The sequence below is a fragment of the Teleopsis dalmanni genome, chromosome 2 (assembly GCF_002237135.1).
Source record: "Teleopsis dalmanni isolate 2A chromosome 2, ASM223713v2, whole genome shotgun sequence".
Taxonomy (NCBI): Eukaryota; Metazoa; Arthropoda; class Insecta; order Diptera; family Diopsidae; genus Teleopsis; species Teleopsis dalmanni.
In genome coordinates, this window is record NC_051847.1 from 162,401,520 (window position 1) to 162,414,364 (window position 12,845).

General features: G+C 31.7%; 1 protein-coding gene across 1 annotated transcript in view; it reads right to left on the reverse strand.

Annotated features, from left to right (window-relative positions):
- Positions 1–229: 229 nt before the first annotated feature.
- LOC119679067 (coiled-coil domain-containing protein lobo) overlaps positions 230–12,845 on the reverse strand; it is a 68,859-nt gene continuing 56,243 nt past the window's right edge. Inside the window, exons 3-9 of the mRNA XM_038091218.1 lie at positions 3,493–3,852; positions 2,498–3,203; positions 2,257–2,438; positions 1,927–2,139; positions 1,642–1,863; positions 626–814; positions 230–552 (exon numbers count right to left, since the gene is read on the reverse strand). Of these exons, the coding sequence (XP_037947146.1) occupies positions 298–552; positions 626–814; positions 1,642–1,863; positions 1,927–2,139; positions 2,257–2,438; positions 2,498–3,203; positions 3,493–3,852 (2,127 nt within the window). The 3' untranslated portion in view covers positions 230–297. The remainder of the gene's footprint in view (positions 553–625; positions 815–1,641; positions 1,864–1,926; positions 2,140–2,256; positions 2,439–2,497; positions 3,204–3,492; positions 3,853–12,845) is intronic.

Genomic DNA, 12,845 nt, shown 5'->3' on the forward strand with positions numbered 1-12,845 from the left:
AACAAACATTAATTATAGTTATTTAGGTATGAAAAAATATTTAATCATTTTATTATAACAATTTCATTAAGACCTAATTTAGATTTTTAGCAATTGTCTCATTATTTCTTTAGCAATAGACCCCATAATAGTCTTAGATAATTGTTAGAATCATTAACAATTATAAGGGAGATAAATGTTATCTTCTACTCGTAAGCATGTTCCTACTGAAATAAATAATCAGAGTTCCTTAAATTGGTTTAGAAATATATTTTGATAATAATAATTAACCATTTACAAAATAAATAAGGAATTATTTTAGAATCCTTTCAATTGTATGCGACTAAGTACTTCAGGAGTTAGTTTCAAACGAGGATCTTTGAACAAGGACGCTCTGACTTCCTCATATTTCTTTTGCGCTTCTTCGTGAGTCAGGGTTAAACGTTGTTGTATCATACGCTTGTTAAGTTCAAGACTATTGCCTTCATTTACAAGTCTCTCATAGTCATAATTACTGAATTGATCCTGAAATTTACTGAGGAAGCGTTGCAATGCTTTTGCTTCTGCCGTCAACTAATAAAAATATAAATACATTTTTTTTAATTATTACGAATATACTTTATCGGATTCAATACAAAAGCCTTACTTCTTCATATTGTCGTTGCAGACAATTAAGCAATGTAACGAACCGAGTCCTTAAATCAAGCAAGCAGGACGTAAAGGCCACATAAGATTCTTTTGGAGTTATTTCATTATCGTATGCAACCAAATAAGGCGCCAAGAAATCTGGTGGATTGCTTTCAACTTTTAGTCTATAAGCTTCTTCATCTTCATACTGTAAATGAATAAATATAAATAAGTGTAAGTGTAAAACTGCACATCAAATAATAAAATTAAATGTAGATTATGAGTAGACTGCACACGTATACGCAAGGATTATTGACTTTGCTTAGCAAATAATTATTTTCTTAAGTATTTTAAGCATTCGTGACAATAGGAGCATTTGGCACTTGGAACTTGGCTCTCGACGTATAAAGGCAACACAAGTGGACAGACACAAATGCTAAGTTATGATTAGTAGTTTGCACACTCCAACCTAGTAAATAATTATTATAATTGCATTTACTTATACTCGTATACATAGGCAGTTTATATACTCATAGACATTTGTATAATTGGTGAATCACGAATTATGAAGGATGCATGTGAACACACTATTTCGAATTCGTTAAATACATAATACGAGTCTACTATCTGTGTCATGTGGACAATAAGTGAAGTTCATTTACTTGGATATTTAAGTTCAAGGTCCCCTGATTCATTAGTTGCCAAAGTGCGTGCTCTAATGAGCTTATGCACATAAATGTGCATTAAAAAACATATTTACAAGGAGCAGTAATGAGACACACAGCTTCCTATGCACTGCGCATTATTTACTCCTGCTCAAGGATACTTCTATGTGAGGAGATAATTTATTTATTTTCATTGCTAGACAATAATATTTGCCAATATAATTTCATTGACGGAAGCTTTATTGTATAAATTAGTATTAAAAAGGAAAGTAAACAGTTTAAAATCACAAGTTTATGTGTGGGAAGATACAATATTGATTAATTTAACATTATTTCTAATTGAAGAATAATTAACTGCATTAATACTTGCCTGCTTTATGTGAATAGCTCGTGCGGCTCCATTGCGCAGTGGGTCGAATATGCTGAATTTCAGTTTTGGATTCATGACTTCAGACAAACGTAAGTCAAGTGTAGCATTCATGTCATCCCAAACTTTTTCGAACAATTTAATTAACTTCTCTTCTTGTTTCAATTGCTCAAGTAGAAGTAGGTATAAATCTAATGGTGGGGCATCCGGGTCTTCGGGATTTGCCTAATCATTGTGATAAATCAATATTGAAGCTAAGTTATCAAATGTTAATAGGCATTGTAGTACCTTGTAAAATTTGGTTAGACTCGGATCAAATTTTAGTTCTTCGCCATAGTTTGGTTTCATTGGTTTTATAAACTCTCTCGTAGACGCTGTTAATGCTCCAGGCGCATAGTGAAATTTCAGGACTACTTTGCGTTGGTTAAATATATATGTGCGCTGACTTATATCCTGATAGTGAGGTATATCATGATTTCGACTAAATTTCTCGGTTATTTTCTATGTGAGAAAATTTTAAATTTGGTTAAAATGAATTATAACTTTTTTACATTTTTTAAGTAATATTAATTTAAAATCATTTGACAATGACAAGTATTTTAATATTAGTGTTTTTACCTTTAACACTTGAACATGTGGTTTAAAATCAAACTCATGTGCAATGCAACGATCAATGCGCTTACCATATGTAAGTAGTAAGCAGTTCGATCGCACTTCTAAATATTTCAATGAATCCAAACGTGATTCAGAGTAAAAGTATAAACGCTTATCTTCATCCACGTCAAGTTTATGTTCCATATCTAAAATTAGTTAACATTTTAAAAATTTGTATGTATTCAAGATTCCAATCAAGCATTACAATGTAGATTATCGTTACGTCCCTTCCCAAATACTTCAAGTATAATCGACGTATCATGGTCATACTTTATTTTTTCCAATTTATCACTACGATTTTTATAATATTCGTACCGCATTACTGGTTTCCTATAATCACTAGTACCATAAATCAAAATTTGTTCAATTTTACCATCACGCTGTGAATACGGTGAAAAATTTTCATGCACCACTTTGTGATAGCGTACTGTTTTCTGTAAATCTGGATATCTCTGTTCAAAATCTGCTTCACCAATATGAAGTCTCATAACCCAGGATTGGTCTATATCTAAGTGCTTATCTACCAAAATTGGTACATCAGTTACATTTTCATCAGACTTTACATTCAATTTGACAAGCTCCCGTGGCTCGCCTAGTAGTAAATGCTCCCAATCGTCCATATTATTGAAGTCCCAGCGTATCTCACGAACACGTTTATAATCCTGTTTATTGACATAATAATTTTTGTTGTCCCAAACACTGTCAATTAATATGTAATCACTACTTTGCTCAAATATGTAACCACTAGCTGGTTCGATGAAAATTGGTTTTGGTTGTGCCTCCACAGTGTCACCAAATTCGTTCTCCACCATGATTATTGGTTTTCGAGTCCATGGAGCATTTTGTACAATGACGACCCAAGCATGTGAACGTCTATAGTGAAACCTATCTATAGGTATAAGTTCATGAAGCTGAAATATGAATAAAAATTTTTATTACTACTGACTAGTTAAATTATTAAACTTAAAAATAATAATGAAACACTTAAATTGTTTTTTAATAAAAATTCAAGAGTTTGAGTTCTTTTCATTGAAATATTTTCTAATGCTAATTTTGTAACAGCGATTTTTATAGATCGTTTTTTTTTATTTAAATCTAAATGTCACTTGATCAAAGTAACATTATTCTTAATTGAATAGTTCAAAATTTTGATAGACCTTTTCTATAAATATCGATAAAAAGTAAAGTAAATAAACTTACCTCTTGAACCCTTTTTCTTGCTTCCGCTTCACGTGCCTTATCTTCTTCAGCTTTTATCTTATCATTCTCTAACATAATTTCTTCCAAATGGCTGTGAATATCGGGTATAGGACGAAGTTTGTACTTCACGCATTTCACATTTTTTGATTCGACTTCTTCTTCTATTTCGAAGTCCTCAATAGGAAATGGATATGGCAGGGCCGTAGTATCATTCATAATTGTTCTATGTTTAGCAACTCCTGAAACAACCATAGCTGGAAATCGAGCTCCTATTAACATGCTACAAAGAAGAGTGGCCATTTCGAAGCTAGTGCCACGGCGTCGTCTTAGTAGAGTCGCAGGCGATATTAAAGTTGTGGGCTGAAATGAAATAGTTTGTTTCATTAATAAAGCACTGCGCAAAGAATTGTTTAAGAAGAAACGTTTCTTTTTACTTGCAAACAATGTGAGCCCCATTTTTACTAAGGAAACCCATCGCGCCACACATTGCAAATTGAGGTTGATGAGCGAAACAAAGAATTTAGAAAAATGTCGCACTGTTTGGCCCCCACATCAAGAAACACATTGCACAGTGTAGTTGACAGAATGTCTCCTATGTGCTGTAATGGCAGTTGTGGTAGTAGATACAACGCGGTATTATTCACGTCCGATGGTGCAGCATTTTTAAGCATAAAAAGAAAATCAATAAATCATTTGAAAAGTGGCATTTTGCCGTAGGCAACGTATCCATTTTATCATCATCCAAAGAATGATTTCTGAAGTACAGGCAGGCGCATGCAATGCAGCTATACATGAAAAAACTCATAGAATACTGCAGGAGATACTGCACATACCTCTGTCCATAAATATAGTATATATAAAAGTATTTGTAAGTATGTCTCAACATAGTTTTTATTCATTCATTCTTCAATTTTCGTGTTCATTGGGAACATGAAAAACAATCATCAGAACCAACACGAAAGAGTTTAAGACAAAAGAAATTTTCATTTTTACAAGAAAAAATAAGAATAATAATAAATAAAAAATATTGAAATGGGCAGAAATGAAAAAATGCCAAAGTTATGTTTTTTTTTCCACTCTGAAGTGCGCATATCTAGGATACACTATCTGTTAGATACAAATAGAAATAGTTGTGCAGACGTTCAGATACAAAAGGGCCATGTAAAAAAATTACTAAAATTCTAAAACAAAACAGGCGGACTGGCCTATGTTGTTTTTGGCTTTTATCGCAATTTCTTCTCTAATTTTTATTTGTTCTGCATTTTTATGTTAAAAAATCTTTGTCCTTGTGAACATCAAAGCAATTCCTTTGAACCTTTGTCCAGATTCATTTACTCATACTTTCCGAGGTTGGGCTATTTACTTTTAAAAATGCAAATTGCTTTTCTGAAGGATGATAGGCTCCCGCAAAGTAATCTCTTCTTATAAAATTGAAATTTCTGCAATTATTTTACTTTGCAACAAGTTAAATATACCAAACTATGTATAGAAAGTAATATTTTCTAAAAATATTAATTTAATAGTCCATCAATCAGTTAATTAAAATATAAAAAGCAATTAATTATCTTATCAGTTCAAATTCAATATTTTCCAAGCTGTTTGTTTCATAAAAATTGTTTAAATTATTAGTCTTGAAATGGGAGTTAGTCCAGAGCTATATATAATTCTTATACATATCTCTGGATTGTTAGGCACAAACAGTTCAATGCTAACTGATATTATTTTTATAGAACTGTAACATTCCAATGGGATCCCCATTTGTCGAAATACATGATTGTAATATCCAAAAGAACTATTCCGAACAATGTGATTAACATCCAAAATGGGCCTTATGCGGTCCGCGACATATTTCTAATCTACTAAAATTTGGCAAATTTTTCTTTGTTGTAATTTATTAACATCACATTATTTTATTTTTATGATATCCCAAATAAATGAACTAAAATGTTTTTAATAATTTATTACGCTTCATGTTAATTTAATAGAATAGAAAAGAAGTAAATTTATCATTATCTCTGTATTTTTAGTTTTCTCCGAAAAAATAATGAACGTATGTATTTATTTCTGTGGCCCCCAACCTATTCAGCGATTTGTATTGGCCCGCGATCATATCTGGTCTGAACAGTCCAGTTTTATGCATTTTGATAGTTCATTTATGTCAGAAATAAAAATGATGTTGATTTGTTTAGTGTAAATAGATCATATTAATTGTAGGACGTATTTCTAATTTCTATTATCAATAAAAATAGGATTCAAAATGCTATCTTCGAATATAGCGTTGAAGAAAGATTTATCTATATATTTTTTTGCTAAGTAAGAAAAAACATCCCATAATTTTATTTGAATTTTATTGGACTAAAAAGTTGTGAAAACCTCAACCAATGTGTCTGATATTATTTAGCAGTAAGTTCAGCTAAGTTTAGATGGGAATAGTGTAATAGAACTTCTAAAAAATACCTTGGTGTAAAATTGTGCCTTTCAGTAATTATATTAATATTGGTTAGATTATGTTTATGAGTCTGGTTATGGTTCCATTCGAATCAGATTTCTTTCCTTCTAGTGATTTAGTGTTCTATGTAAAGGAGGAATCTGCAATAAATGTAGACCTGATTTAAGAAATACTCCTCTTTTATTTATAATTCTATGTAAAGAAGGTACCTGCAATATGTGCATTTCCGATTGTAGAAGAACTGTTATCAAATTAACTAAAATAATTTTTTACAAATCGTATCTGGCAGTTTTATAACTCGAAAAAAGATTTTCCAAGATACTTTATGTTATATATTATATGTTATATATTATGTTATGTTATATTTGTATAAACTTAATAATTCTTACTTTAGATTTTACAAGATTTTAATTGAAATGGAACAATCTCGTCAATCACAATAATTTCAATATTATTCGATTTTTATGAAACGAAAATATAAATTCAACATACGCCGGAAAGATGGCCTTAAATTTTAGGATACTGATATGGATTTATAACTAGTAAAAGTTTGAGTTTGCCATTAGCACCTCCTACTTTCCGATTACACTGTTTCAATCAAATTGATAAAAAAAATAATAAAAAGTACAATGATAATATTTTATTGAAGATGGTGGGCTTCACTTTTAATTTTACTCGTGAAATTATTCGCAAAATACGACTGATATACTCTTAAGAAACAAATGTACTACATTTCAAAATATTCAGGATATCTTATAAATATCAATAATCAACTAAAATAATTTACATTATTCAAACTGCAAACAAGTTGAATGAAAATTTTCGATCGGCGGATTTCAGATTCTTTAGGATTTTGGTATAAGTTTAGGGAAATTCTATTTTCTAAAATGGATGCCAAAACAGATTAAAACGGGAAAAGGTTAGATTTATTAACGCAAAAGAAAAGTACAAAATTTAGAAAATGTCTCGGGATATAATATATAATATTTAATCTCTTAACACTGTAGGTGTTTGTTCAGGTCTGCGTTGTCAAAAATGATCTCCGATTATATGGGCTCAGTGTATGAAAATCGAATAACTATAGTCAAAGTAAAAGTCTGGATGAAACTAAAGAAAAGGCGGTGATTTGGGCGAGTCTGATTTGATAACAGGTACAGACTACTTGACATATTCATAACCTTCATCCAACTAGAAAAAGTTACGAGTCAACAGCAAAAGTGGCAGGTACCATTTACATAGATGATTCAAAGATAAAAAAAAAGTAGTAGATATAGTCTCACAATTTTTTTAGTACTTGTAGTCTTTATTAGGATGAGATATATGACATTAAAAATGCTGCCAATATTATGCTTTTGTTTTAATGTAGAGTCACATCTGACCAATGAATGTTAAGCACCATGAGTATTCTTATTGGAGGACCATCGAGGGAACTGTGCTATTGTGCAAACATATTATGATGTATAGAAATTGCGATGATGAGAAAGAATTCGAGTCTGTGAACCATTTCAATGTTTCTGTGGGAAACTGCAGGCAGAGTGGGTATAATGTCAAGGGAATGATAGTTTTATTGGCCTGGTAGTGATAATAAAGTTAGATTCATCGGATCATCGGATTCTAACTTCATCTGGAAGATTAATACAAGCAGATATGTTGAAAACAATGGCATCATAATGTACAAGACTCATTTTCGAGTTCAAGTCTTGCTGTTCGTATCACTAAGCACCTTTTCAACATAACTTAACTTAACCCTATGTTTAACATTATAAATACCGATCTACTTTGATATTGAAAATGCATCCAGGACTAATTTTCTAGAAAATATTACTTGTTATTGGGTATTTTCATTGTGTATTGTGTATATATATAAAAATCATAACATTGACAAGCATAACTGTGGTACTTTTCTTCCTTAGTCAGTTTGGTCCTTGGTAAGATTATCTAGTTTGTTCTCAGCAAACCTTTACTAATTATAAGCGTCAAAAATAAATTTAGACTTTCCGACTTTAATTTAATTATTCATAATTCGAAAAGCTGAGTTTAATGAAATAGTATTCAATTAATAAATGTTTAATTGAACTTTATTTACTGAAGCTTACAAGTACGTAAAGATCTTTTTAGGTGCTTAGTAAATAAGCATAAATTTCATCTACATAGTTGCTTGTAAATTTTATGTGGCATTGTGTTTGTACAAAGCTACGTTAATAAATCAAACTCCTATTTTTATTTTATTATATATACATACAAGTAGTTGAAAGGTATTCAAATTGATTAATGTACACAGGTTAGAGGCATCTATCTTACATGCATATGATAGTCAAATGTGTCTACACGCACTTTGTGTACATATCTAAATGTGTGTAAGTAGATATAATCGTATATACGCATATTTCTAAGTACGTATACCTGTGTGTTTTCAGTTTTTTTAACAATTTACATATCTTTGAGCTTGCATAAGTAGGATTTCTTGCCGAAAGTTAGCTACACACAGAAAGGCGTACAAATTTATTTTAAATTGAATTCAAAATATGGTCGAATACTTTCCATCGTTTTTGGTAACATGCTTAGCTGTCTTAACAGTTGGTCATAGCCAATAGTAACTGCAGCCCAGCATAGCGCTGACCGAAGATGCAGCAATTACCTGCAAAATATGGAATGTCCCAAGAACTTCATCACCTTTATCTTGCTCCCTTCAATTTTCCTAGTTCGAATGAAATGCTTGACAGAGTCCCTACCCTTTCTCTTATACTTTTCTCTTGCATGTACATTGTTTATTCGACTTGTATGTTGTATTCTGAAGTTCTCTAAAAGTATAAAACCTCATAAGAATTTTTGAAAGTTCGGAATAAGGCAAACAGGTACGCATTTCATTTTCTCCTTAGTTGCATTCTTAGTGACTGCACACCTGGAAAACCAAATACATTACATAGAAACAAACACACCTAAGCACGTTTGATGGTCTGTATCGAGCTTCGTGTTGAGTCTAGGTCGCCTGAAATATAATTTACAGAAGATAAATAAAAGTTCCTGTGTTTCGGCAGATTTCATCATGCAAATTAAAGAAAAACTGCTCCAAAAAATTCTTTGGACTACAAATCTTACAACTTAAACTCGTCGAATAAAAAAAAAATTCGAACATCAAAAGCCGTACTCGTCGTACTCGAACTGATAACTCAAACCCTGCACTGCGATATAAATTATTTGAATTGAAGGAGCATACTAAGTTGTTGTTTATTGTACCACTGTGCAGGGTTAAGTCATACATATTACGGTTGCAGAACCAGCAGGAGCAAGTGCATCAGCACAGTGGTCCGAACACAAAAGATGAAAATGTTTGTATGTTCAAGAGCGCAGACATGCATACATATATATCGCATACATTCCCCGTATACGAATATGACAATATATGCAGGTTTGGTTGATCTTAGCCACATCGAAAACATTCTTAAGCATCATCGCAGGCTGGCATAGTATTGTATGCTTGCAGTACGACCACTTCAATGCCCGGGATTTGCTATTTTGTCTTGCGTTTGCTTATTCACTTGCTTATTGCAATGCATTTGTATATAGGCGAATGAGCTACTGGGAGGTTGGTTGTAGTTAGATGGTTGCATGGTTGTTTGGTTATTTGGTTATTCGTTTCAATTCGTTTTTAACATTTTGCTGGCTATCATCTCGGCCATGCCAACTTCTTGGCCCTTCATTATTACCGTACAAATGCTAATGCTTGTTGTTGTGATATTTCTCTTTCTGTTTCGTGCGCTTAAGTTCATATCGTTGATGGTCCTTGTAATGCATTTGCTGGTAGTATTGGTCGCCTTTGCATGTTTCTCACATGCGAATGTCCGTTTAATATGCAAGAACCGACAGAATTTTGTTATACGAATAAGTTAATAGCAAGTCGAGTTTGAGATGCGGCCCACTATGCACTACAGTACGAATACCAGTACCAGTAACCCGCATCCTGCCTGTTGTAGAAAATAACTGCCAGCGAATCCAACAAAAGCCACACAGCGTTCTAACGTTCTCCATTCGCAACTGCTGCAGTGAACAAATTAAATACGAAATAGATGCGATATTGCTTTATGGCACAACAACAATACACAAAAGTCCTCACAACAAAAACAGCGGCATCGATAGTGAGTTCTACTACAAAAACAAGAACAACGATGATTGTGGCGACGTGTCCGAAGGCTGCGATGTCCGTGCATACGACGCCGAGAATGTGATGACGACGGTAAGGACTTTCTAAGTAGCCTTTGTTCAACTACGAACATTCAAATGAATAACAACAGTCGGTATACATGCACAGCGACAGACTTGTATCATCACATAAATGCACGAGCTCTTAAACCCACACATCCTTGGCCATACTGCTGTAAGATTATATTTTTAGCTGGAACCAAGTTGAAGGCATACTTTACTTGGCATATCTCATCCAACACAAAGGATGCGATATGATGCTTTTCTGACCAAATTCAAAGCTGGAAATTTTACTTAGAACGTTAACGTTCATTATGCAGCTACTGCAATTTTGTTATATATTCGATTTCGTTTGCGATTTACTGATTGTGTGCGGAAAATACGTAACTTTTGTTAAACTCTATGCGGGAACTGCAGAAAGTCCCACTATTATTCAACACACTTGCAGGCACATCTCAACAGCAATTATTAAAATCATTTCATATCACTGCTAAGACAAGTAAACCGCACCAGCATGCTCTATTGTATCTAGTATGGTATTTTTGGATTCACGGATATGTGAATGAGATTTGCATTATATATAAGTTAGAAAATTGAAATTCAAAACTCAATTGTTATTTTTTTTTTTTTAATATGATTTGGGCATTGAAATAATTGATCGATAATAGCAAATTTATTTAAGTTGTAATTAATTTCTGAATTAACAACAAGAATTTTAATTACACATATATTTAAAATTATTGTATTTAAAAATACTTTAATCTTTATTATTTTGAATGTATATAACGTGACTTAACATTAACACACTTAGCTATATGAAATACTAGACTATATTCGTTAATTTAAATCCTATCATAATTTTTACACAATAACAATATAGTGAATTTGTTCTAATGATGTCACTCATACGCCTTGTAGCTCCATAAAATAAAAATAATTAAAGATTGGTCAAGTTCTTAACAAATATGTGAATAAATAAAATTCAATGTTGAATACATGCTTCACGTTTTATATGCTCATATATGGTAATACTAAAAATTTTCACATAGGTTTAATTTTCAGTCAAACTGAAAAGAATTGATGAGATAAAAAATGATTCAGAGATTGTGTACTACTCCAATAAACTAAGCCTTCCTTTGAAACGAAGTTCGCCGGTAACATCACTTCCTTTAAAATTTCCAATTTACAGGGAATCGTTTCGGCGATCTTCCAGCAAATTCAGTTGATAATCGAACGTTTCACCTTCTCCTTATTATTATTAATATCATAGGATGAATTCCACTTTTATCAGTTGATTCCAGATAAGTATATAGCCTACATATAGGTTGATTATATATTGGAATAACTTATAAAGTTAATATTTAAGTCAAATCTGTTGTACCTTGTAGCCATTAGTTTCTGGTTTCATGTAGAAACTTGTAGACCCCAATGGCTTCAGCCATTTTACACAGTTTCCTTCACATCATTTATGAACGAATCATTCAGTTTTTGAAATAGTTTTTAGCATACCTGAACTAATATATATGATTTCAAGGTTAAACGACTAATCATAATTACAAAGAGCAGTGGACCACAGGAATTTCAATTTAACTATTTAAGAAAATTAATAATAATAATAAAAAATGCTGATATGTAAAACAACTAATGGATTGTTTTAAAATTTTGTTGGTTATTACATATATAATGTTTATTAGTCATCATTATCATGCAATTGATTTATCATCATTGGATTCTTTTTTGTTGTATTACACACTAAATCATATTATATAGACAATTCTCAGAGTCTAACATTAACTAAAAGTAACATTAACGAAGTTATTGCCCAAATACTGGCAGCTAAGTGACGACTTATCATCGCATATTATTTCAAAAAGATCCAGTACTGTAGAATGTTACGTGGAAGAGGTTTTAATGATATTGCCCTTAGCTGTTAATGACAAGCTCCAGACAATATTCTAAACTAAAAGTTTAATCAAAGTGTAAATCGCAACTCTGCTTTATTAACGTTCATTATCAGATACACAAGAAAGTAAAATAGACTAGCCCAGAATTTTCTGTACAACAGAAAGAACCAATGTTTTTGAGAATAATATTTTATATAAAATTTCTTTAGAAAATAATAAAGAAATAGTAAAAAATTTTGTCAAATATATAGCAGAGAAAAATTGAAGTATTATATCCAAATGATTACCGTAGATTAATACAGCATGATTACTTATTACAGATCCATGATTTCTTATGAAGTAATTGTCCGGCGAATTATACAAAGCAGTAAATAGCCGGACAGAAAGACTAGCATGAATAAGTATTATGGAAGGTATGCGAACATTTTTTATGGCATTCATTAAAATCGCTTTAGAACTCATACTTTTATTCAAATCCAAACAAAACAAGGATATTCAAAGTTAATATCGGTTCGCATAGTTATTTCAATCATAAGAAGTTTATGGCTTGTGATGGTGTGTTCTGTGCTTTACGACACACCATGCTCACGAAGTTAAGTTTCATAAAATTATTTAAAATAAATTTAATAATGAAAATTATTGGGATGACATTTAGAAAGCTTACGAGATAAACGGAATTATATTATTGGTTATCATAAAGATAAACTTTAGTGAATAGAGCCTGACGAACTCGGAAACGTATACTTCAATGCTGGCGTAACTATTAGAGTAACTATTAGAGGCAATTGTTGCTGATAGTC